The sequence below is a fragment of the Phyllostomus discolor genome, chromosome 4, assembly GCF_004126475.2.
Source record: "Phyllostomus discolor isolate MPI-MPIP mPhyDis1 chromosome 4, mPhyDis1.pri.v3, whole genome shotgun sequence".
In the NCBI taxonomy this organism is placed as follows: Eukaryota; Metazoa; Chordata; class Mammalia; order Chiroptera; family Phyllostomidae; genus Phyllostomus; species Phyllostomus discolor.
In genome coordinates, this window is record NC_040906.2 from 159,047,655 (window position 1) to 159,073,535 (window position 25,881).

The 25,881-nt window shown below is 41.7% G+C and overlaps 1 protein-coding gene across 1 annotated transcript in view; it reads right to left on the bottom strand.

The window, feature by feature from the left end:
- The window catches only part of FAXC (failed axon connections homolog, metaxin like GST domain containing), a 76,754-nt gene that overhangs the window by 23,648 nt on the left and 27,225 nt on the right, over positions 1–25,881 (bottom strand). Inside the window, 1 exon segment of the mRNA XM_036024514.1 lies at positions 24,315–24,538. Within this exon segment, the coding sequence (XP_035880407.1) occupies positions 24,315–24,538 (224 nt within the window).

The window sequence follows — 25,881 nt, forward strand, 5'->3', positions numbered from 1 at the left end:
CTGGGCAGGGCAAACCATTCTATGGTTACATAGCTCCTGACACTGAGACAAAGCCTGTCTCAGAACTTCCACCACTGACCCCAGCTCTTTCCTCTGGAATCACACAAAGAATTTATGGCCATATTTCCTGTTCCTAGGAAAGTTAAGTGTCCACAAATGTACTTCTAAGTAAAACTTGGTTACTTGTTTTCACATGTCATTGTAGAAGAGCGGGTAGAAAGGTTTCAGAGCACGGAAACTGCTACAGAAATGAACCTCTGAATCAATCTGCTTCCTCCATTACTACTTCTGTTCCCAGAATTAGCCGCTACCAGCTAACGGTCACTATCAGCACCATTTATGCCATTTAGCTATAATTTCAAGTGCTGTAAGTGGCAAAAGATAAAAGACTTGCTTTGCTAGAAAAATGTAAGTTCAAGAGAGACATTAAAGAGAATAGTCACATTTTCAAGCACTCATTTTTTTTTCTATTAATCTAAGAAATAGAGAGTAATGTGTCTTTCACCCGCATAGAGTTCCCTATATGAGAGCACAGATACAATTTATAAGCAGAGTCAATATGGACACCATTCATAGTTCTAATTGTTCCTCACACCTTTAATTAACTGAGAACGCAAGAAAAATTGAGAAATGAAGATTTTCAGCACTTTCCCCAAGGACAGAACAGGTCACAGTAATCTTGCCAGTCAACTTTCAAAGAACACACTCACCCCTTAAGCTTTTTTTTTTTTTTCATGTAAATCTCCCAAAGCTACAGGAAAAAAATTAAATCTATTTTCTGTTCTTTCTTATAATCCTGGTCAGACTCTCTCTAAAGAGCACTTGTTCATACTCCCCACTGAAATCACTCAGTATGTGATTTTTTCAGCTACTTGGAGGAGGGAGGGGAAGCTATCTTATATGTGAGGTTATTAACATTCCTTAAGAGTAAATCTCAGAATTAAAATTATCAACTTCAACAACTTTCTGATATGTACTAGTTGCATCAATTGGCTCACACTCTAAGAAAAGATAAAGGTGGGTGGAGGAGGACTAACAGAAGAAGCCCCTAAATTTAATCTCTCCTCAGATTTCGTTGCGGAAACCAGAGAGATGGTCCTGCAATTTCCTGTAAGACCCTTTGAAAGAACACACAAGAGAATTTTTTTTCAGTTTGTATGAACTATCCCAACCCCTTCCACACTGTCCACCAAAACCAATCATCTCACCTCTTCCTCCCAGTCTTCTCTTTGACATCCTGACTCTTAAAATTCCCTATGATGAGGCGAAAAAGTACACACATTCCCCACTACAACGAACAGATTGCACTTGCTCCTCTGTACTTCAGTCCCCCTGAGCACCTTCTGAACTCCACTCAAAGCATCCATGGGCATGTATTGTAGTTTTAGAAAACTTCACAGCAGTTGTGGAAAAACTTCACACACAAATGTGGATTAGGAAAGCATTCTGAAGAGGAGGCAAGTGTGTGCCCAGACTCACTTATTATTACAGTAATATCATTAAACAGTAGCTCCCAGCAGTCTTAAAGAATAGCATCCCTAATGATGTCTAATGATGGTGCACTATTACTGACTCACTAATAATCAGCCTGATTTGTCTCTCCTCCTGAAGTTGCTGCAATACCATTATTTCTGAGTCTGACTACATAACTGACTCAAATGGTAAGATTTAAGGGGCATAAAAGTTATATGGGGCTCCCCAGTTTCACTTTCCCAAATACACCTTCTGAGGGTAAAGAATATGGAACACTCAACTCAAACTACATCCCAGGGGAAGTTTTTCTCTAAATGTCATTTCTATCTTGGTTGTCCTGTGTTTGGGCAACCAGAGGAACCAGCTCTTCTATCTCTTTATCTAATAAAGACTGTCTGGTAGCCCCCAGAGTCCGATTTAGTTCATGAAACAACATATCAGACAGAACTCAATGTCATGTTGAAATTTAAGTTCAAACCCTTTTATAAGAAATTTATCCTCTTTCAAGAAACCTGAATAGTAACAGATTCCCATGGGAGGTCGGGTGTGGGCACCAGGGCTGGGCAAGCAGACTCCGCATTCCCGAAGGACTTTTCTTCATTTTATGGATCCCAGGATCTTCATCCACTTTCAAACATCTGAACCATCATCAGGAACTGGTGGATAGTTTTAACCATCAGCACTGTTCAGGCCCTGTCCTAAATAAGGAGGGTCTTACTTACTGACTCAAGATACAGGCCCCTTGGAAAGAAATCAAACTGCTATCAACCTCATTTTTTAAAATGGAAATCCTGTACCTTCCCAAGTGATACACCCATGAGTGCACTGGGCATCACAACAAAATCCTGTGTGATGCTTCTTTTCAAGGGCAGACATTTTATCTCCTACTCCATGGGAGGCCTTGTTACTTCCCTACTGAAAGCTCTTGTCCTTCACTCTGACTACTACATGGTGACAAATGCCACCTACAACTCTCCCCAGAGCAGACCACTTCCTCAAGGATCAGTGAGAATCTGGAGACAAGAACCTCTTGTGGGCCAGGCTGCATAATCTCGGAACAGATCCAAGTTTCTTCACAGCTAAAATGAGAAAACTGCTGCTAGAATCAGATCAGGTAATAATATTCATCTCTTGAGAGACTGAAAGATAAGAGTCCACTTCTAAATGATGTAAAACCTTTTGTCTAACTTGAGGCAACTGTGATCTGGTGCCCACCACCCACTTTAGCAGGAGAACTTTCTCTGCCAACTTACTCTTCATACTCAACAACAGCTCAAGAAGGCACCTACTAGGATTAACTGGGATTGCAGCTATGTAGATATATTAGTTCTTGCTAGCTGCATAACAGATTACCCCAAAACTTAGCAGCTCAAACAGCAAACATTTATTACCTCACAGTTTCAGTGGGTCAAGACTTTATGCAGCTTTAGTAGGGTGCCCCTGGATCAGTGTCTTTCACAGGATGCAATCAAGCTATCACCCAGGAGGACACTTATCTCAAGGCCTGACTTGGAAGAACCTGTTTCCAAACTCATTCAGGTGTTCGCCGGTTCTTGGCCAGAGATATTAGTTTCTTGCCAAGTAGACTCTCCACTGAGCAGCTCACAACACAGAGCTCACTTCCGTTAGAACAGGTGAGGGAGCAAAAGCCAGAGAGAGATTGCCCAATGTGGAAGCTACTGTCTTTTTGTAACCTAATCTTGGAAGGGACATCCCACTGCTTCTGTTATAGTCTATCTGTTAGAAGCAAACCACTATGTCCAGCCTCCACTCCCAGGAGAGGGGATCATATAAGAACATGGGCACTGGGAGGCAGGGCCATTGGCTGTCTACAGGAGGAAATCACCAGAGCTACATTAAAAAGTATTTGGAGGTTAAATGTCTTGATATCTGGATATTCTTCAAAATATATCTACCCACACACACACTCCCAAAAAATGATTGAAAAAAATGTGAAAAAATGTTAACAGCTTTTAAATTGAGGTGATGCTATAAAAGCTGTTCACTGGACTATTATGCCATTTTTCTGTTTGAAAAATTTTCATTAGTAAAATCAAAGCTAACTGATCTTGTTCACTAGCAATGGATCAAGAAAACATGTGTCAACCATGTTAAATCTTAAATTATAACATTTGGCAGCCATCCCCCAATGTTTAAATGGACAAGACCCTCATCTAACAGGTGAATGAACTCAACTATTTAGAGCTTACTTGTACCTGGATGCTCTGACAGTCTCACCAGATTGGTTCTCTCATGATTTTGTCTAAACTATAAAAGCTGTGAAAGGAATCACACTGGATGATGACCTCCACTTGAGTGCTAAGGCTGCATCCCCCAGTGCCCATTCTGATGCCCAGCACACAGTAGATAATAAATAAATATATTTTTCAGTGAATGACAACCACTTTATAAAACCTACCCTTAAATATTTTAGACCAAAATTACCCCTCCCAATACTTGTTGGTATAGGACTCTAGGCTGCAGAACTCTGGGGGTCATCCAAGGACTTGTACAGGTACCTGAGCTAATAGTTCATGAACCATTTTGGCCTTGCCCCACGCTGCTACAGCTCACCTTCCACAAAGGCAAGATGGCCTTCTAACCAGGCGGCACAGCAAGTCAGCCCTTAAGTTTTCCTGAGAGAATCCTCAAGGCTGGACCACCTAATGCAAAGAGAGCTCTCTTTTCCCAACAACATGGAAGAGCTGTACCTCTGGTAGCCACTAAAGAATTACATGTAAAATAGCCTACTCAGGACTAGCCAAAGCTTACCCTCACCCCCTTCCTGAAAAACATAACTGATTAGAAAGTCAGTCTAAGGTGCCAGTGCATTTGGTTGTAGGACAAGTTATCAAAACCTATAGGTTCTCCAAGCTCCACCCTAAATAAGTTATATCAGGAACAACATATTGGAATTATATTAAAGTAGTCCCCAGACAAATGCCTTTGAAGCTGCAATTCAATGTTAAACCTTGAGCTTTTATCAAAACAATTATTTTACAAATGTTTATGTTCAAAATCACTGTCTGTAAGGAAATCCAATCTCCCTTACATAACATCCATAGAAGAATTTCTTCCTAAAATTCAGGACAAAAAAATTGTTGTCCCAATTGAAGAACCTGTGTGTTTCCTTTCCCTAGAAAATAAACACAAACCCGCCCCATGTATTTCCCATTTCATCTTGGTAGCCAAAAAACTCAAAGTTAAATTCTGCCCAATTACAGAAATACTCATTCCAAAAACATGATTTTTTTTCTAAATTGGTTTCTAAAAGATTTGTATTAATGTTGAATACATTATATTGCCCTGTCTTATGTATGGATTGTCTCAAATTCCTTTTGGAAGTTAGTGTTCATTAAGCAAACAGTTATTGAGTGTCTACTATTTACCAGGCCTCCTATTAGGTGCCAGGGTTAGAGCCAATTCCTTCAAAATAACAAGGTCCACAGGCAAGGTTGGGGCAAACATGGAGGAAGGGGGAAGCAGAGGAAGAGCCCAGACAAGTACGATGTAGTACTTCCATGATGGAAGTATGCAGAGAATGAAACAGGGGAGAAGAGAAACACCCAACATAGGTAGCCCCATGGGATTAGAGGAGTTTGGCAAGAATGTTCAGAAGTTTTTAAGTAAGAGACTGTCAAATTCATCAAGGCAAGGGAAGCCTGTGCAAAGGCCTGAAGCTGAAAACAGCACAGTGAGCTTCAGGAATCCAACAGTAACTTGGTGTGGTGGGAATCGAAATGTGCATGGGGGAGAAGGGGTAAGAAGGAGAGAGATGTAAGTAGAATTCAGATCGTGAAGAAAAGGAGTTTGGATATTAGTCTAAAACAATTGGGAGCCTACGCTTCTGATTTCCATTTTAGATTAATCATTCTAGTGGAATTAAAAAACAAAACTGGAGGTTGGGACACCAGCTAAAAAGCTGTGGCAAAATCCAGACAAGAGACATCAGGTGCCTCTACTATGACTGTGGGGCAGACAGGAAGTGGGAGACTGAGGTGTTTGGAAGGCACTCGGAGATGAATTATACTCATTTATGCAGTAAGCAAACACTTATTGAGCATCCGGCTCTAGAGACAGACTCCTGGATCCAAGCCCAGCCCCACTGCTCAATAGCCACGTCATCTCAGGTAAGTTAGGTAACTGTTATGTACAGTACTTCAGTTCCTTCATTCACAAACCAGGCACAATAATACCGATGATGATGTTGATGATGATGTTGCTGATAATAACACTGGCCTCATATGGCTTTAGTGAGAATTACTAAGAATAGTTTCTAGCTCATTTAGTTTTCCAAAACCTTATGAGAATAATTTTATTTTTATAGTACCATAAAGATATATATATACACACACACATACATATGCATATATTATACAAATATATAGTAGATATTTCACTTAAATATATACATGGTATATATGTTATATATCTATAATTTATTATATATGTTATATAATTAATGTATAATATACATCATGTATATTATTATGAAAGTATATATTATATTAGCATATAAAGGTACTATATATTGTACTACTCCTTGTAAAAGCACATTAGAAATGCTCCATAAATGTCAGTTCTTAGTATTATTTTAATTATATGCAAAAAACAGCTCTGGGTGCTGGGAAACAGGGACTGACAGAAGACAAAGTCACTGCTCTCGTGGAGTCTACATCACATGGAGAGATGATAAACAAATCAATCAATCAATATGAAGCTTTTTAGCTGGGGATGAGTTATGCAGAGAATTACAGGAAGGTGACATAACAGAGGGCTACTGGCAGCCACGTGAGCGTGGGTGGAAAGGGAAGGCCTCTCTGTGGTGGTGATCTTTACACAGAGATAGTAATGTCCAGAAGGATCCAGCACCGGAAAGATCTTGAGGATGAGAATTTTAGGCAGGGCAAAAAAACAGCTAAGACAAATGCCTTAAGGCCATTGGTGGGTCTGTGAAGCTGAAAGAAGACCAGTGTATTTGGCATACAGTAAGCCAGAGGTCAGGGGTCAGGAATGAGATTAGAAAGAAGGCAGGGCCTGGGCAGTGTAGGGCTTTGAAAGGTGGTGGAGGGTAATGGAGGAGGAGAGATCTAGGATGAGTTTTTGGCAACCAACTTGAATAACTGAATGAACGATGGCACCATTCACCAGGAAAGGTTACAGGAAGGGATGCTGGTTTGGTGGGAGGGTGAGGAGTTCTGTTTTGGGATAAGCTGGATTTGAGGTGGCTGTGGGACATCTTGGTGAAAATATAGAAAACAGCTGGATTCAGGAGATGAATGGGGTGTGTAGGGCTGGGGGCGGGGGGCAGGGAAGAATACTGAAAACCATCAAGATTTAAGAAACCTGCAAAGGAGAAGCAGGGAAGAATGGATAGAAATGGTTACTTATCAATAAGAAAGATAAAGGCTAAAAATATTCAGCGACGACTTCTGGCTTCTCCTGGGCAACTTTAGGCTTAAACCCAAGCTCCACCATTTATTAGCTAGGTGTCCCTGGACATAGCCTCTTTGGGCCTAAATTTCCTCATAGGTAGGATCATTGTTAGCAGTAAATGAATTACTGTATGAAAAGTAACTGCCTACATGTGTTAGTAGATCACACCCAACCACCAGGGCATCACCTGAAGTAGCAAGAGACTAATGCCTCCTCAGGGACACCTGGGAATCCATAGAGTTGAATGTGGGGAAAAGGAAGCCTGAATCCTTTGTACTTCAATCACCAAAGAAACCTCATTGTCATTAGCCTTACATCAGGGAGGAGACTTCTCAAAGTCTCTCCTTCAGGTAGAAGTTTCTTACTTCCAAAAGGTCAAAATAAAAAAAAAAGCTAAAATAAAAGGCATTTAGATGGATCTGGTGATGGGCAGTGTGTTATTTACCTTTTCACAAATAATTTGGAAGCAGGGCAGGAGTCAGGATGCAATGGCTCAAGAGTAAATGGGAGATAGGAGAAGAATGTGGTTGTCGCTACATTCAAATGAGCTTCTGTGTGAAGGGAAGGCAAGGGATAGGACAGAATTGGAGTGTTATTTTATTTATCATTATTTTTTAATCCTCAACCAAGGATATGTTTATTGATTTGAGGGAAAAAGGAAGAGAGGGAGAAGGAGAGAAAGACGGAGGGAGGTAGGAAGAGGGGAGGGGAGCAGAGGAAGAGAGAGAAACACTGATGTGAGAAGGAAATATGGATCAGTTGCTTCCCATATGCACCTCCACCAGGGATCAAACCCATAGCCTAGGTATGTGCCCTGACCTGGGATTGAGCTCTCAAACTTTTGGTGCACAGGACAGTGCTCCAACCAACTGAGCAACCTGGCCAGGGCTGGAATGTTATTTTTAAAGATGGAAAGACTTAACTTGGTAAGTAGAAGAAGCCTATAAAGAAATAAAGGTTGAAAAGATGCAAATTTGGTCTCCGATTCCTGAACATAGGCATTGGTGGACAGGTTGGGTGGGACTTAGCAGAAAGGAGAGAGAGGCTGATCAGGCTCAAGTTCCTGACTGGAACCCTGGCTGGTGTGGCTCAGTGGATTGAGTGCTGGCCTGCAAACCAAGGGTCATGGGTTCAATTCCCAGTCAGGGCACATGCCTGGGTTGCAGGCCAGGTCCCCAGTTGGGGGCGTGTGAGAGGCAACCACACATTGATGTTTCTCTTCCTCTCTTTCTCCCTCCCTTAACCCTCTCTCTAAATCTTTAAAAGAGCTGACTGGAGAAGTAGCTCCTGTGGTCTCTGGCTCAGCTGAGTAAAGTCAGTGTAAGAAGGGACTAATAAAATGGTGAGTGGAGGGAAGGTGAACAAGAGAGATCTGGAGGCAGTCAGTGATCAAGCGAGGGAGTGAGATGGTACAAGAGAGAGCATGCTGGCAGGTGTGAGGCCCTGTCCGATGTCGGACAGCCCAGGTGTTGTCTGAGTCTGAATCTGGCCTGTGGCAGGGGGCAGCTCAATAGGAGCAGAGGTCACTGTGGGGACAGGGGACAGGGTGCAAGGCTGTGAGGTGTTGGCCCAAAGGTCCACACGAGTACCGTGAGTGCCTACAGCATCGTGGGACTGAAGAGGATGACCATGAGTAAGACTGTCCATTCACGTAAACCTTTAAGTTTCCAAGCAAGACAGAGAAAATCTTTTCCACAAATATTGCTCAGGGGCTATACCTGTGAGCTATAAGTAGATAGATTACATTTAAAGAAAACCTCAAGATTTAATTTTTAAAAATGTACGAAGGATTGGAACACTAATTCACATAAGAAACATAATTAGAAAAAATTTTTAAAATGTTTCTTATAAGTGATTAAAGAATCGGAAAACAAAATAACCTTAAGATACCAGTTTTATAAAGAATAAAGTGGTAAGCTATTTTTCAGTAATAAGACCTGTTATTGATGAGCCTTCAGACTCAGACCTTTACTGGTCACTTGCTAACTCCGTACTTCCCTTTTGGAAAATCATGGCAGTGCCTAGGAACAGACCTAACAGTGTTTATAACATTTCACCCAGGGATTTCCCCACTATGAGCATATCTCAGGTAAATAATTCCTCAAAGGTAAAGCATGTAGGAATTTATTTAGAGTTATCTATTAAAAAATAGGGCCAAATCTAAGGGAATTAATAATACTTACCAACACAATAAAATTATGCAGCTATTTAATAGGATGAATTTCTAAAATATTTCAAACAGAAAAATGTTTAGTTTGCTTTAAAAATGAATGGAATACAAGCAGATGTATACATCAAAAATAAAATTTATCTAGCTGGCGTAGCTCAGTGAATTGAGCGTGGGCTGTGAACCAAAGTGTCGCAGGTTCAATTCCCAGTCAGGGTACATGCCTGGGCTGCAGGCCATGACCCCCAGCAACCACACATTGATGTTTCCCTCTCTCTCTCTCTGTCTCCCTCCCTTCCCTCTCTAGAAATAAGTAAGTAAATAAATAAATAAATGACTTTTTAAAAAATTAAATTTATAAAAAATATACATGTGGAAGATACAGGGAATTAGAAAATAGCTACTGAGTTAAGTGAGAATTATGGAACATATCTAAGTTCTTTTCAAGTTTTTATGGGTTGATTATAGCTTTTTTCAATACAAACTGAATAACTTTAATAAGTAAAAATATGTTGTTGGGTTCACCAAGAACCAAACAATTGACTTAATGTATTGGGACCCATCAGGTCATCATTTATCTGTAATTCCTCCCTGAGTTGGGCGGCCTGCTCACTGACTTCCATCTGGGCAAATCAGCCAGTAGAATGCACGTGGGGAGGGCTTCCCCACCTGGCGCACTAGGAAAGAGCTGAGCCTCCTCACTCTGTATCAGTCTAATGCATAAGCACCTACGAGATGTGTGCTGATACATTTACAAACCTATTGTCTCACGATGCTATCCTATAATTTTTTTCTTTCTTTTATTCTAGTCATTCAGTAATTGGAACCCTGAAAATTTAAGCACAAGGTGACTATTCTCAGAGGAAGAAACAGACCATCCCCAGGATACAGTAGAGACCAGATCACTTCAGGCAGAATTATGCCAACCAATTCGTGTTACTAAATAAACCACAAAGATGTCTCAGAGATTGGTACTGACTAGCATTTAATGTTTTTCTACTACCAGTAATTTTTATATTTTCACGAGTAATCCACATATCTTTAGCAATTGAGATAGCAACAATCAAATGGGAAGGGAGGCACGACTCTAGCCAGACACGGCCTAATCCCACACAGCTGCAAACACTTCGATAAGAGGAGGGCCTGTCCCCAGCAATCCCTGGCTAGTTCAGGATTTCCAGGCCCCCAGGCCATCCCTTCCTCCCTCAGGAACTTTAGAGTGGGCAGGATACTTGAAAAGAAGAGTTGGTGCTTTCTGAGTACCTAGTCTAACGGTCCTCTCCACTAGTGAGGATAGAGCAACTTAGAGTTATTGAGTAATATGTGAAGACCTCTCAGAGTGAATCCCTTCCACTTCAGTCAGTGAGTACGAGACTCCAGTATGAACTTGTAAAAAACTAAGGCTCCCACTAGAAAACAATCAATAAAGGTAAAAATAGATTTTATGGTTTCTAAATCAAATTATTGCCCTCCTTGCATATGGTTTTAACAAACCACCAAGGCAAACACACAGAGGTTGTACAGGAAAAAGGAAAAAAAAAGCACTGTCATTAGTTAAGTGTCCTGAGAACCAGCCTCCAGCCGCTCTGACCTTCACCCAGCTTTCTCGTCTGTGAGATAACTTGCTCTCAGAGGCACTGTAAGACTACAACCTCTCCAGATGCTGTTAGAATGAGGGTCCAAGATTTACCCACACAAGAATTCTGCAGTCTACACAGTAGGTGTTTGACACAGAAATCAAGAAGGGCTGGGCTAAGTACCAGGCAAACAGACCGGACCAGGGTTACCCTCTCAACAAAACTGCAAAGTAAGCCTGGTTTGTTCTGAATTTTATTGCCTCCCTTGTAAAGACTACAGTTTCCCCCTTTCATACCTGCCCAGACCAAGGCAGGGTCAGCCTCCTCTGATGGCCCCTTGCAGGGCTCTTCACCCACTGTCCCCCTCCCAGCACTATGGCCCGCCCTCTGCCCTTCCCTCTTCCGCCCCCTCGACCCTCCCCCTGCCTCGTGCCTTATACTACATAACAAACACATTGGAATCACCTGCTGAGCTTTAACAAGCACCTTCTCCCACCTCCAAGCCACTCCCAGAGACTTAGAGTTCAGTGGCCAGGCCTAGGGCCTGTGCAGCTGTGTTCTAAAAGCTCCCCAGGTGATTCTAATGAGCAATCAGGGCTGAGAACCACTGATCCAGACAGGTTATTTGGAAAGGGCTTAGAACCTGCATTAGGAAACATTGCTTTGAGGTTCCAGAACATTCCTCATACTGCCTATCATTTTCTTCTTTGTGGATTTCATCTTTCTAGCTAGACTGATGGGCATAATTACTTCTATGTCTTTATTCCCCTCCTCTGCCCTCTGTTCACAATTACTCAGCATATGCTAACTGTGCTAAAATGTGCATAGAACTAATCTAATGTTTCTCATCCTTTTCTAATGCCCAGGCATGAAACCGTCCCCCTGTCATTCACTGGGAGTGTGGCTGCTGTGCTCCAGGTGGCTCCCAGCCTAGCCCCAAGGGCCTAATGTGAATGCGGTGCTGTTGCACAATGCAATTAAACAGGGTAGAAAGAGCAGCTATTAAAATAGCCTATTCCCAGGCACCTTAAAAACAAACACAAGTTTGCTAGTATCCAAAGCTTTGAGTAAAAATCACTTTAAAAGAAGTGGAAGATTAGAAGAGGGATTTATTAGAAACCAACTGTTGCTCAAAAGTAGATTTAATAACAAAAGATACAGAGGAAATTTGGACCACTGAAAGCAGTGTGCCTTCAGAACACAGGGGTAGTAGCCACCTGAACATAAATCACAACCCAAGAGATCAACCAGAATGAGAGAATGAATCTCCATTTTGGCCTTGGCCTTGTTTTATAACTTAGAAAACTGTCTTTGCTCCTCTCCAGAGAATGAATATAAAAACCATGAAACCATCAGAACTGGAAGGACCCCAGAAGCCCTGTTTTGTTGAAGATCTCATCATCTGCAAAGAGACTCCTCAGCTCTCCTGTCCATCAACTGCACACTGAGTGATTCCAAAGAAGTCTGCTCTGACCACACAAGACAAGCCCTTCCAGTTCTGGACAGGTCTATTTTAAAGTGCTGCCTTACCCCGAGTTGTGACCCATTGTCATTTTCCCACATACATGCTCCATCCTCCTCTGTCCTCCTCTCCCCAAATATGTTCATCACCTGCAGTAACCTAAGTCACCACCCACTTTCAATATAAAAACAAAAACAAAAAACTAGCATATGACCCATATACCTTCACTTCTCCAGACTATCCATCCCCGAGATCCTCAAATTCCTTACATGAAATTATTTTGAGACTAACAATCTTCCTAATCATCCTTCTCTGGATACACCCTAGTTTGGCCAAGTTCTTTTTTAAAGATAGATTCTAGCTGTCACTGGTGTGGCCCAATGGATTGAGAGCCAGCCTGCAAACTGAAAGACCACCAGTTCTATTCCAGTCAGGGCAAATGCCTGGGTTGTGGGCCAGGTCCCCCGTGGGAGAGCCCATGAGAGAGGTAACCAATGTATCTCCTACACATTGTTTCTCTCCCTCTCTTTCTCCCTCCCTTCCCCTCTCTCTAAAAGTAAATAAATAATCTTTCTTAAAAAAAAGTTTAAAAGATAGATTCCAGAACTGAATATGTACTTCTTGGTTCAAGAAACAAGTGTTGACCACCTATTGTGTGCCAGACACTCGGTCAGCCCTGGAGACAGAAATGAGTCCACCAGATCCGGAGCAAACTCCAGCTGGGGAGAGGCAGTCAAACGGAACCACCGGGAGAAGGTGCAGGGAGGCAGGGAGTGCTCTGAGAAGAGAGCACCGAGTGCCTGGGAACCTGGAACAAGTTTGCCTGACACACTCTGGGAAAAAGTTCCAGAAAGGACACTGCTCTGATTAAACAGGCTAGGTTTGTATTAGCTTCTTTGGCAGCCCATCATACTGGTGACATACTGAGATTAAAACCAACCAAAATCATAAGTCTTTTTGCACATGTCTCTTTTCATCCTATATTTGTACAATTCAGTTTGGGGACCTGGTACAGAATGTGACACATCCCTATTTGGTTTCTTCTTATCAAGATTGAAAGCTTTGATTCCTGGTTTTCCTGTCCAATTTTTTAGCTATCCTTCAACCTAGAGTCACTCAAAAACCATTCAGTATGCCTTTGAAGTTGCCAACAGGACACTGAGATATGTCCTGGAGAGCTCTCTTCAGGTTGTATCAATCCATTAATCGGCACTGTGAGGGTACAGCCACTGAACCAGCCACAAATGCACCACAATTAATCCACGGGCTTTCAAACTTCTGTATTGGCAGGGGAAGTTGTCTGTCAAACAAAAATCAGCAGATTTCCAACATACAGGGTAGGGAAATGTAGGTTTCCAGTTGTGAGGATGCGAAACAGAGTTTACTCCCAAATTATTATTTATTAAATACTGAACCATTTCCCATACAAACAGTTATAAACCTAACTCTTGCCCCACCCTGTATAAACAGATAGCAGAGGAGCTGCTGTAGGTGAAGCAGGAGTAGAGGGAGACCCTCTCCTCCCCACCAGAGCACTCAGCGAACTTTGCTGTCATGGCCATGGAGCCCCTTTGAAAACCAGCCATCTTGCCCACAAGAACATTATGAGAGATGGAATCCAGTGGTTTGAAGAAATCAAGAGATGGTCTCTCCACCTAGTCAGTCTGGCAAGTCCAGAAGGCAGAGTGGTCACTTTTTGGTTTGATTTATTCATTATAAACCAATGACAGTCCTTCATGAAAACTATCTACTTAATAACTGATTCTACTACAGTATTTCACTACCAATTTCTATTTCTCCCTCCCTTTTTAGAAACTGGGATGATTTCCTGTCTCTGTCTTCTGACATGTTCCCTATCCTTCCCATTGCTGAAAGACTACAATCAGAGTTGCAAGATCACATGGGAAATTTTTCACATCCTAGGACTTGAGCACCACTAGATTGTAAGCTCCTTGAAGGTAGAGATGATTCTCATTCATCTTTGTTTCCCAAGAGCCTAGCCTAATATATAACCTGGTACATAACCAATATAAAAATAATGTTTAAATGATGAGTTTGCTTATGAGTCTGTTAGTTGTTTGAAGATATTGAAGTGCTCTCTAGCGACCTTCTCACCTAGTTTGTATTTCAGTTCTTACCTGTGTAGAAGCAAATTATGAGTTGAGTGCTTTGACTTTCCCCTTGTCACTTAACTTTGTCCCCTTAACCAAAACCTGCAGGTACCCTCTGCCCTCTGCCTCCCCACACCTTGGCCCACTGTTTAGCTCTTCAGACCATCCTTTGCAGTCATTGATTTCTTTAGGTGTGTCTGTGACCAAAGAAAACTAATGAAATCATATCCTTTTCCCCAAGAAAAATGCAAATTACTCACAAATAAGTCACAAGTTAGCACCTAAAGATATTCCAATTTATGTGCATTCTGCCACAGTTCCAGCTTAATGGGCCCCACTTGAAAGAAGCTAGATGACAAAATAAGGGGTTGAGAAGAGGGCGGGGAAAGGGAGAGCAGCCTATGCCTCAAGTAATTAAGTTTCCTGTTACCACTTCAAACAAAAGCTCCATAGCATTTGTTTGACGGACCAAGATAAAAAATCCATACCAACAACAACTGTAAGATTTCAATGTTTCAACATTATAATCCTCTTTATAGATAAATCATAGTTTCTCAGGGAAAGATCCTGAAAATTTAATTATTTACAATGTGTAAAGTTTTATAACTTCTAAAAAGATTTTATTTATTTATTTTTAGAGAGAGAAGAAGGGAAGGAGAGAGGGAAACATCAATCATCAATGTGTGGTCGCCTCTCGTGTGCCCCCAACTGGGGACCTGGCCCACGACCCGGGCATGTGCCCTGACTGGGAATGAAACTAGCGACCCTTTGGTTCACAGGCTGGCACTCAATCCACTGAGCCACATCAGCCAGAGCAAAGTTTATGACTTTTAAAACTGTGGAATGCAACTTTAGAAAGTATGTACCAGTTTTAATTCCTACCAGCAAAGTGTCAGTGCATCCCCCAAGCCCTTGGCCAAAATATCACATTATATTAAAAAAAAAATGTGGCCAGTTTCAGTGGTGCTTCATCTTTTAACTTTCATTGCTCTAATTACTGAATTGGCCAAAAAGTCTGTTTAGTTTTTCTGTAAAATAAAAGATACAGCTTTCTTTTTTTTTTATTTTTACAAGATTTTATTTGATCCAAAATGACAAAAATTGCTGGGAAGCTCGTTTTTCATTTTCACCAATAACTTTATTGATTTGGATATTTTGAGTGTGTTCACTGTCTCCCACTATTGGCTTCTGGTGGGTAGAGGCCAGGGGAGCTGCTAAACATCGCCCATGCATAGGACAGCCCTGCAGCAAAGGGTGATTTGGCCAAAATGTCAATAGTACCAACAAACTTCACAAACCACTTTTGACAAGTTTGATAAGTCACAGCACCTTCTCCATACACTGCACAAATCGCTTTTTTCATTTCAGTTGTTTTTAAATGTTGCATATCTCCTTCAATATTAAAAGGGCTGCACAAATATTCACCAATTTTAATGTTTTTTAATGCATGCTGGTAATGACAGCTGTCACAATACAATCTAACAAAATTGTTTCAAATAAAGTTCAAGACTACTAAGCTCTACTAGAACCATCGTATGGAAAAAGCTAAACGAACTTTTTGGCCAGCCCAATACTAAAGAGGTTGGACACTTTTCATGTATTTATTCATCATTTGTATGGTTGTTGCAAATTATCTTTGTATCTCTTTTGCCCAATTCTCCCCTTCAGATATTCATTTTTCTCATTGGTTTGTAGAAGCCTTTCATGTATTTAGTAATATTAATGCTTTTGTCACTTGTTACAAACATTTTTCCAGCTTACCATTTTAATTTTAACTTTAGTTATGAAGATTTTTGACATAGAGGGGGTCCATTCTATTTTTCTCATGTAATCTAGCAATTCAAGTTTTCTTTTATACTTTCTCTCTTTCATACCATGTCAGAAAAAAATTCCCAACTTCGAGATTATAGAAAAGTCTTCCACATTTTATCCTTAAAACTTTATAATTTTATTTTTTACGTTGAAATACTTAACCCATTTGCAATGTATTCAGGTGTATGACATAAAGTCAAGAGCCAGTGTCCCAAAACGATTTGCTGAATTAATTTGTCTTCCTCCACTGATAGAAATGGCCTCCTTTATCATATTCTTTGTTTCCACCCACATGTCTATCTCACAGGAATATCAAACTCAACTTAATATCCACAACCTAAAGATGTAATCTTCCCGCTCCTCCAATGTTCTTCAAGTCTATTCACTATTTCGTTTAGTCAGTTTATGTCAAGAACTTGGTTATTCCGCACCCCTACCCTCACTACCACCACCCTCACCCTGCTACATACACACATATCAAATCACTAAATTTTAGCCAATTCTGTCTCTAAAATATAGCCTTAATCTATTATCTGATGCCCAACTCTAGCACCCTGGCTGCAGTCCACAGCATCATCTTCTCTTTCCGGGACTACGACAGCCTCCTCACCAGACCCTGAATCCACTCTTGGCCCCTCTGGCACATTAAATATAAATAAGGTCGTGCCACTTCCCGACTTCCAACCTCTCGTGGCTTCCATTGCTCTTAAAAACAAAGCCCAAAATGATTTAGGGGACATATAAGGCCTGCCTGGTCTAGCCCCAGCCTACCTCCACCTCATGCCACACTTCAGCTCTTGCACAATCTCCAGATACACTGGCCATCTTTTCATTCCTTAAAGAATCCCAGCTGCTCTTCATCTCAGAGCCTTGTATTTCCATGCTGATCTTCTCCCTGTCCCACCCTGGTTCCTCTTCCCCACACACATCCCTACCTAACTCCAGCTTATCTTTCAGAGCCCACCTTACATGTCATCCCCTCCAAGAGGGCTTCCACAAGCCCTCCCTGCTGACCAAGTTAGCTTCCCCTGCATGATGCCGTTGCACCTCGTATTTCTCCATGTGGCACTTCTCCTAAGTTTGCTACATTATAGATGTTTATGACACTATCTCCCTTGGGTGACAGCTCCGGTCACTTAGGACTGTGCCCAACTTGTTCACCACTGTCTCTTCAGCCCCTCACAAAGAGCCTGACACACTTCTGTGTGTTTGTCCACACAGGTACACTCACACAGTCCTCGCTCAAAGGCATAGTCCTTCTGTCTGAATTCCAATTATTATAAGTCTACTTTCTCTCCTAAATCTCTAGCCATGACTAGACATTACATTCTTTGATAGGAAACTGCAGATGTCACCTGGAGAACCCATCACTATTTCTGATTCCACTTCTTAAATGCATTCACAAATTTCAATATTTTACTAGGAAAGTACTCCCAGATCCACAGATCCTGGAATCTAGATTTGCTGTTCATCCAGCACATACTTATTGCTCACCAACGATGCATAGCTGAGCATCATAACTGAAACTGTACTTTTATCATTCTCCCCCATATGATTATCTCTCCCAAACCAAATCTCCTTACCAACTCTCTCAAACCAATTTGCTTTCCCCATCAGGTAACCACTGTGTCACCACATAGGATCTATAACAGCCCAATTAAAAGCGAAGAAACATTAGATTCTGGTAGTATCTGCCTTATGGCACCCAGATAAATGAACAGCTTTCTTAAGACTCCTTCATGACAATCTGAACTATCCCCAACACCCCCTCATCCTGCAGGCTGCTACCCTAGCCTAAACCCTAAGGTTTAGGTTTCATCTCTAAGGGTCAGTAGAGATGAAAGGAATCTCAGACCCAGCAGCAATCCACCCTGACCCACACACAAGGTGTTCCCACCTCCATTTTCCTTAATAAACTCTTAGCTCAACTTTATGAAAACTGCCTTCCAAAAGCATTAAAATACAATCTTGTGTTGTGACTGGGAGAAATGTGAGAACAACAGATATGGAGTATAAACCCACTGAAAGGACTTGGCAACAACCAAAGGCACACTCCCCTAAGAGGGCAGCCCCCTTGCTGTAGTGACCACATCTCTCCCCTCATCTGTGTCTTCCTGGAGCCCCACTTCCCCCTTTGGAGCCCCAGCTCCCTGAGACCAACTCTCTCCTCTCCTGGCGTGCCAGAGCGGTGAGGGGGTCTGCCAAGTGGCACCTTGTTCTTCAGAGATATCTGGCCCAGACTTGCATGCATATTGCAGCCATGCTCTCTTTACCTCTTCCTCACCCCCGACTCTGTCGCAGTCCATCTGCTCCCTGAGCCACGTCACATTTGCCCCTGAGTGAGGCTTCCCAGTCCGGAGGCGTGGAACCCCACAGGCATGTCTGGTTAATGGTGCACTAGCAATTGTCTATGACTAAACACAAAGCTTCCTTTCATCTTCTATATATTATTTAACTAAGAACTAAATGATCGATCAAATATCTATGTACTTTAAAAATTATTTCACTTTTTAACTCATCCTAAAAAACTTTACCACATTGTAAGTATACATGCTGATAAGGGTGACATGAAGTACACATGGCAAGTGGCTCCTTCTTATTGCCTTTGAAAAGTAGTGCTACTTTGCCTCCCTTTACTCTTTATTAAGTAGTTGAGATCACATACTGGTGTTTATTAAAAATAACCAAGAGATCTGGCTCTTTGACATGTGCCAACCCAGTGTGAACAAGGACTCTGAAAACTAAAGACTTCCAAGCCACGTATGTGTCTTAATAAAAGGCTTCAGGCTGGGCGGGGAGGAGCGCTTTGCATTTGTCATTAGTCAAGTGTAGTTGGCTGGCAATCGGCTTGTTTTTCTCACTTCCATTAACAAATTCCACTTTATTACTTGGCTCTTTCAACTGCAGCTTCAAAAAGACAGCATTCCTCCTCAAATATTTATGCACTTCAGCCTGAGTTTTAACACATCTCTTTGCTGGGGAGCCACCTCCTAAGTAAAGAAATGCGTGACCTCAACTCACCCAGCCCAGGAAATCCGAATCAGGGATAAAACTCCTTATGTGATTCTCTACTTAACCTCCAGGAGCACGTTATGAAACACATTTAAAAACTACTTTGAAAACTATATTTTAACTTGCTTAGTTGTGACAACTCAGAAAGTGCTCAAAAGGAGTCATCTTGGCAAACACAACTCCACTTTAAGTCTCAATTCATAAGGAACGTCAGGGTAGTTGTTTGGTAGGTAAGAACTAGCAGGGTCTGGAGTCAGACGCCTGGCTTTGGTTCCTGGCTCCAGGTTTTACTCTTTGTGTGACTGTGCCTTCGTTTCTTCCTGTGGCAAATGGGTGGTGTGACCCTGATTCGTACTGGACTTTATCTCCTGTTCTTACTTTAAACTCATATCTAATGGCACAGCTAGGGATCTCTGTGCTAACACAGGACACAACTATGTATTTCTTATTTTTATTCTGTCTTATTTTCCTTCTCCTTAAAGATCATACCTGTAGATTCAGGATTAATAATAGAACAAAAATATAAAAGAGGCAGAGGGCAAAGTGGAGTTTGGCTAATAGTCTTATAGCACCATGAGGTGTGCTCCCAGGTACACAAAACTGAATGGTGTTGAATACTTAATGACAAAAGAAACCATTTGCAATATATTAAGTGGGGGCAGACAGGTCAAGAAATTATGTGTATATATATGCAAACATATATAATTCAAAATTATGCATAAAAATTGGAAAGATATGCATCAAAATGGTAACTGTGGTTAGTAATAGGTTATAAGATTAGGGTGACATTTTCCTTCTCTGTGCTTTTCTGAACCTTCCCAAATTTCTACAATTAAATTTTAAAATCAGAAGAAAGGTTTTTTCCCCCAAAGACCTTCCCCCCGCCCAGAACACAATGTTCCTAATGTAGTTATATTACACATAAAATCTGTGAAAGTGATCATGAAAATAGCTAATATTTATTTGGCATTTATGATGTGCCAATCATTACAGTAAGTACATTACCTAAATTCGCATTTAGTCCTCACACTCTGTGATGTAGGTATTGTTCTGACCCCATTTGCAGATGAAAGAACTCGAGTTATTCATGTGAGATCAGACAGCTAATAACTGGTAGGGTCCAAGGTACGAACACAGGGGATCTGACTCCAGAGCATGAGCGCGCTCTCTCTCTCTCTCTCTCTCTCTCTCTCTCTCTGTCTCTCTCTCTCTAGGGCCACTAGGCTTCCTGCCTCCGCCTACCCTGCTTCCCCAAAACCTAACTTTTTAAAATTTTTGCTCTTGATTTTTATATTTTCCATATAGCTGTTCTTGACTCTCACCCTTTCAGGAGGAGGATGGAAACAGTTGATGTGTATTTTTACCTCATTGCATGAGGTAAAAATGCAGCATTCACTGCGTACATGGAATCTCTGCTTTAAACACACATACCTTCCCACAGGGAACAGCACTGACCATTAGCGGCTCTCACAGCATGGTGAGCCTCTCCTTCCTGACCCTGTCACAACTGAATTTTACATGTGCTTGTCATCTGTTTGTTTGCCAGGCACTATTCTGTGCACTTAACATGCATTAGTTTTCTTCTTGCCATTATTGTCTCCACTTTACACATAAGGAAACTGAGGCCTAGAGAAGTTTAGAAACTTGCCCAAGGTCACAAAGCTAGTAAATGACAGAACTGGGTTTTGTCATTTTACTTGACAAACTGGGATTGATGTCTAGAGGCATTAATCTTGAATGAACAAATAAATAAATGAATGAAAGTACACTCTCCATTTCCTTTTTTTTAAAAAGCCTGTCTCTTATTAGGATTGTTTGATTTTATTTCTGGAGATAATGAATATTTCTCATAAATCATATTTTTTAAGATTTTTTTAATGTTTAGACCGAGGACAAGGAAGGTAGAAGGAGAGGGAGAGAAACATCTATGTGTGAGAGAAACATTAATCGGTCACCTCTTGCATGCCCCGGTGGGGGACCTGGCCCACAACCCAGGCATGTGTCCCAACCAGGAATCGAACCGGCAACATTTCAGTTTGTGGAACACCACTCAACCCACTAAGCCACACCAGTCAGGGCTCATAAATCATATTTCTAATATTTTAAAATTGTATTGCTATTATGAATGGAATTTTTTGAATTATATTTCTAACTTGTTATTTGGATGTTACAAAAAACTGGCATATTAACCTGTTTGTAACTTTTGTAGTTACTGAGTTCTCTCATTATCTGTAATAACTTTAGTTGTTTCCCCATTATTTTAGCTACATAATCTCTTAATTTCTATAGATAATCATTTTGTGTGCTCTTTCCAACACTGGAGGTATCACCCCTTTTTGTGCTGCCCAATTTCATTGATAGGCTCTCCGAAAACTACATAAAGAACAGTGAGAGCAGGCGCTCTTGTCTACTGCACGGTGGAGATGCCCCCAAGGACTCATCATTCACCATGACACTGGCTCCTGGTTCAGTCCTTCCATCATGGTAAGAAACTAGTCTTCAAGTCTCCTTCACTAATAGTTTCTACCAGAAACAGATATTTAATTCCAGCATCAAATGCCTTTTCAGTGTTCAGAGAATTATGGTCCTCCTCCTAGCTAATCACAAGTATTATTCATGTGTTTCATATTTCAAATCACATTTTCTATTCTGTTTTTACTTGGTCTGCATGTAAAGACTCTTTTTAGACACCAAAATTAAAAGTACCTAGAAATTAAAATTAACTAACTTTAATTTTAATTTCAAATTTAATTTTTTTATTTTAATTTGAATCTAATTAGAATCCTTTAAACTACATGCAAAGATAGTCACTGCCTGCCTTCCATCTCTACCACCTACTCCTCAGGCCTCACCCATCCTCTATGGCATGAGGAGAGTCACTGTCTAAGTTACAACTAGGGCTCTTCCTGTTCCACTCTGAAACATGCAACACCTCCATGTTTTCAGTATGCTAAAGCACATACCTCTTAGCATAATGACCATCCCTTATAATATGGCTCCAACCACCTTTTAGTCTTCGTTGCAATCTCTGATCCCGAAATGCCCCTCACTCGTGAGTCCTTTTCCCATGATTTGCCTCAAAGGTCCTTCCTTATTTTCTTCATTAGAACAACTGTTTACTTTCTTAGGCTAACACAAATTCAACCTCTTGCATGGTCCTCCCCAGTTCTCCCCATCACTTCATCTCTGCTTCTGCTGTGTCCCCACAGCCCCGAGTGTAGACCCCCATCACGTGACCTGCCCCTGCCCAACCTGACATGGTCACACTTTTCAAGCAGGGGCCAGCATACCTCTCCAGATGGTCAGGTGGTAAACATTTTAGGATTCCCAGACCATATTTAATCTCTATTGCATTTTGTCCTTATATTTTAATAATGTAAAAATTATTTTGAACACATAGGCCATAAAAACAATAGGCCAACGGCTAGGGGCCATAATTTGCCTACTCATGCTCCAGAGGCTCATCTGTCCCACTGGACTGTAAGCTCCCTGACAGCAGGGGTGATTTCTAATTCATCTTTGCATTCCCCAGCTCCTGGACATGGAGGTGTTCAAACCATTGATGACAGTTAAACTGAAACAACAGTATCTCATTTATCCTTATGAATCAATTTCCCCAAATCTTGAATGATTTCAAAAGAAAGTCATTTTGCATTTTGAGTCTCTTAGGCATCTGGGCATTAAAAGTAAGCTATCTCCCTGGGTAAAGGGAGAAGCAGATAATTTTGCCTTGTTTAGTAAGAAAAACTTTGATGTTCAGCCAAACAGCCTCTCCCTCTCCAAATGCAGCAGAAGCACTTCTGTGAAAGAGCCAGGCTGCTCCCTGGTTCCCCATACAGGACCCAACTCCAGCTAACTCAGCTTTTGAGCGGCCCACTCAGTTTCCCATTGCAGAAATTCATCTAGATTTGTGATGCAGTTTTGAATACTTGTCAGGTACCCAGTAGCTACCATTGATCATTCATTCACCTCTTGTTTCACTACAATTGGGGAAAAAGCCTTTTTCTAAGTCATTAAGTGCCATAAATACATTGGCAGTTTATCATTATCACAGCTAGGACCTTGTTCCTGGTTCTCCCAACCAGAAATGCTCCAGAAAGGTCATCATGATCACCCCTCTCTGGTTAAGGAGCTACACTGTTAAACTGTGAGAGATGAGCATCATGTCCCTGGCATAATCTCTGTCTTGACTTCAAGGGCTCAATGCCTGGCTTGCTTGGCTCCCAACAGCTGAGCTAGTGAGGAAGGGGAGGAAGCCAGTAGCAGGCAGAGCCATTGCCAAGGAGGAAAAGACCCTCTGCATACCTGCTCTGTGAGGCCAGGAGTCTGGTCTGACATTCCCAAGAACAAGACAAACTGGAGGCTAATTCCAGTCATATCTACATCAGGCAGGCCAACTTAGGCTCAGGCAGGAAGAGCACCAAAAGGTCGAGACAGGGTCACTCTTCAAGCCAGGCAGTGCTTTCCAATGTCTGTTTGGAGTAGGAACCCAGCCAACACCATGCACCCCCCATGCACCCCCATGTAACGAAGCTGTGTGAGACTGTATGTGAGTGCTGCATGTGCTATTAGGATCTCCCCCTGCAAGCTGGAATTCAGGAGAGGATCCCAGGTCCAGGAAGCATCTGGAATGTGGAGCAGGAAGGAGCCAGTCAGAGCGGGTCTCCCTGCAGGGGGCAGGTTACACCCAGCACAGACCTCAGTTCCCAGGGCACTAGGTGGGTTCCAACAAAACCAATCTCAAACCCAACTTCCTAGAAGTGAGGCACCTAATGTGCTCCAGAATGGAGACGAGGGTGCCGAGAGAGGGCAGTGAAAACCCATCATCCCCAAACAAAAGCAGCAGCCCCGAAGGACTAGGTCATATGACTAGTCACAGAGAGAGCTTGGCTCCTTAAACATTAGTTGTCCCCAGGAGAGGCCATCAATTCACACATTGAAGCTCCTAAATTCAAATATTTATGAATTGTTATCACTAAGTCTCAGGCTCTGCCTAGTTCAGACTCACATCATTCCAGCCACCTGCAGCCAACCAGGTGAGCCAGGGTAGTCGCCCTCCTCTCAGCACCCTCGCCCACCCGTGGGCACAGACAGCTTCCCTGGGAGGCTCTTCCCAAGCACAATTAAACCCATGGTGGGGCTGCAATCTACACATGGATGCAAAGAAACCCATCAAAATCTTACTTTAAATCAGTAAACTAACAGTTCTTTACTAATCATGCAAAAAGAATAGAAAATATAGAATAGAAGGTGTGGTACATTACCCAAAAGCCCCGCTAAAGAGCGCATGTCCTTCTCCATCAGCATGTAAATCTCGTCCTCTGAGAAGCGGCCAATGCCGTGGCCATGCATCTCGCGTTTCACAATTCCTTTCGTTATGTGGCACACGACCCACCTCAGCAGGTTGCTGAAGGGACCACCACCACTAAGAGAGAGCATCTTCCGGGTCTCATTGAGATTGTCCACCCACTGGCAATAAGCTAACGTCCTGGAAGTGTGTGGAAACAAGTTACTACTGTGCATTAGATACATAGCAGCTCCACAGGGTCGATTTCCACTGAGTGGTTCAGAACTGAGCGCACTCTGGAGGAACTGAGTCACTGCAGTTTTTATAACAAGCAGTCTGCATGGCAGCCAGGACAACAGACCCTGGTGGATGCCTGGAGTTTGGGCCTGTGAGACACACAGTAACAAACCCAGAAAATGGTGCCACGTTACAATTCCACCAAACCTCTTCTGGCACCCACTTCCAGACCATCCCCTCACCCACTCCCACAGCCTTGCTCTGCTTTCTTTTAGGCAACCCCACAGAAAACAGGCAGAAGCCCTCTTTAGAAGGGTTTTAGGCAGCACAGTGTGCACCTCTGGGGGCATTGGGAGAAGGCGGCAGTGACTGGCGTGCTGGCTTCCTTCTCTTTCTTGATCAAAGCAATGGTTACACAGGTGTACGTTCTGTTAATTAAGCTGCACATTTTTGTTTTGTACATTTTGTGTATACATTTTATATTTTATGATATCAAAGAATTTTTTTAAAGATGCCTTTTGTCTTTGTGAAAAGATTAGGAATTAGGTATACCTGTTCATGTTTATTGTAAACTATATAAATTACAAATATTACATTAATGATTCCCTTTCCAGAAAGTCAAATTATAAATATTACATTAATGATTTGCTCCCCAAAACTCTACAATGGATACAAATACCAAAAGAACTTAGTGGAATCATTTTTCCCATCTGGAGGGTGCTTCCTCACCTGTCCAGGTGTCCCCATGTAACAGAGACGGACAGTTAAGCAACTATTCACTGTTCGTGTGTTGTGCTGGCTGCAACACCCGGGCCTCTGCCAATTTTGCTCTCCGAACCTGTGCAACCTCAGGAATGTCTTTATGGTTGATAGTGCTGGTAGATACAAGTTAAAGGGTCTTGTACCAAAGGCTGAGAAAAATGTAGCTGAGGGTGTACAGGCATTAAGATATTTGTTTTTTTTTCTCATAATGAGCAATAAAGATGTATTAGCAGTCAACTCTACTCCTACTGCTGGTTGATAAAGCAGTAATGGCCACTTCAAAATGATTAGAAGAGTAAAAAATATTTCTACAGAGAATACAAGGTATGATAGTAAATTATAGCTACTTTTCATCTCAATTGAAAAAAAGCTATAAAAGACCCTGAAATTTTTACCACTTTATACTGTTCTTTTTTTAAGGGATTGTTTCTCTATAAAATAAAAATTAGAAAAAAAGAACTAGATTTTTCTAAAAGTTTTAAGCATTCTTCATGTTTACTGAAAGATCCTACAACCAATTTTAACGTACTCTCTCTACTGCGACC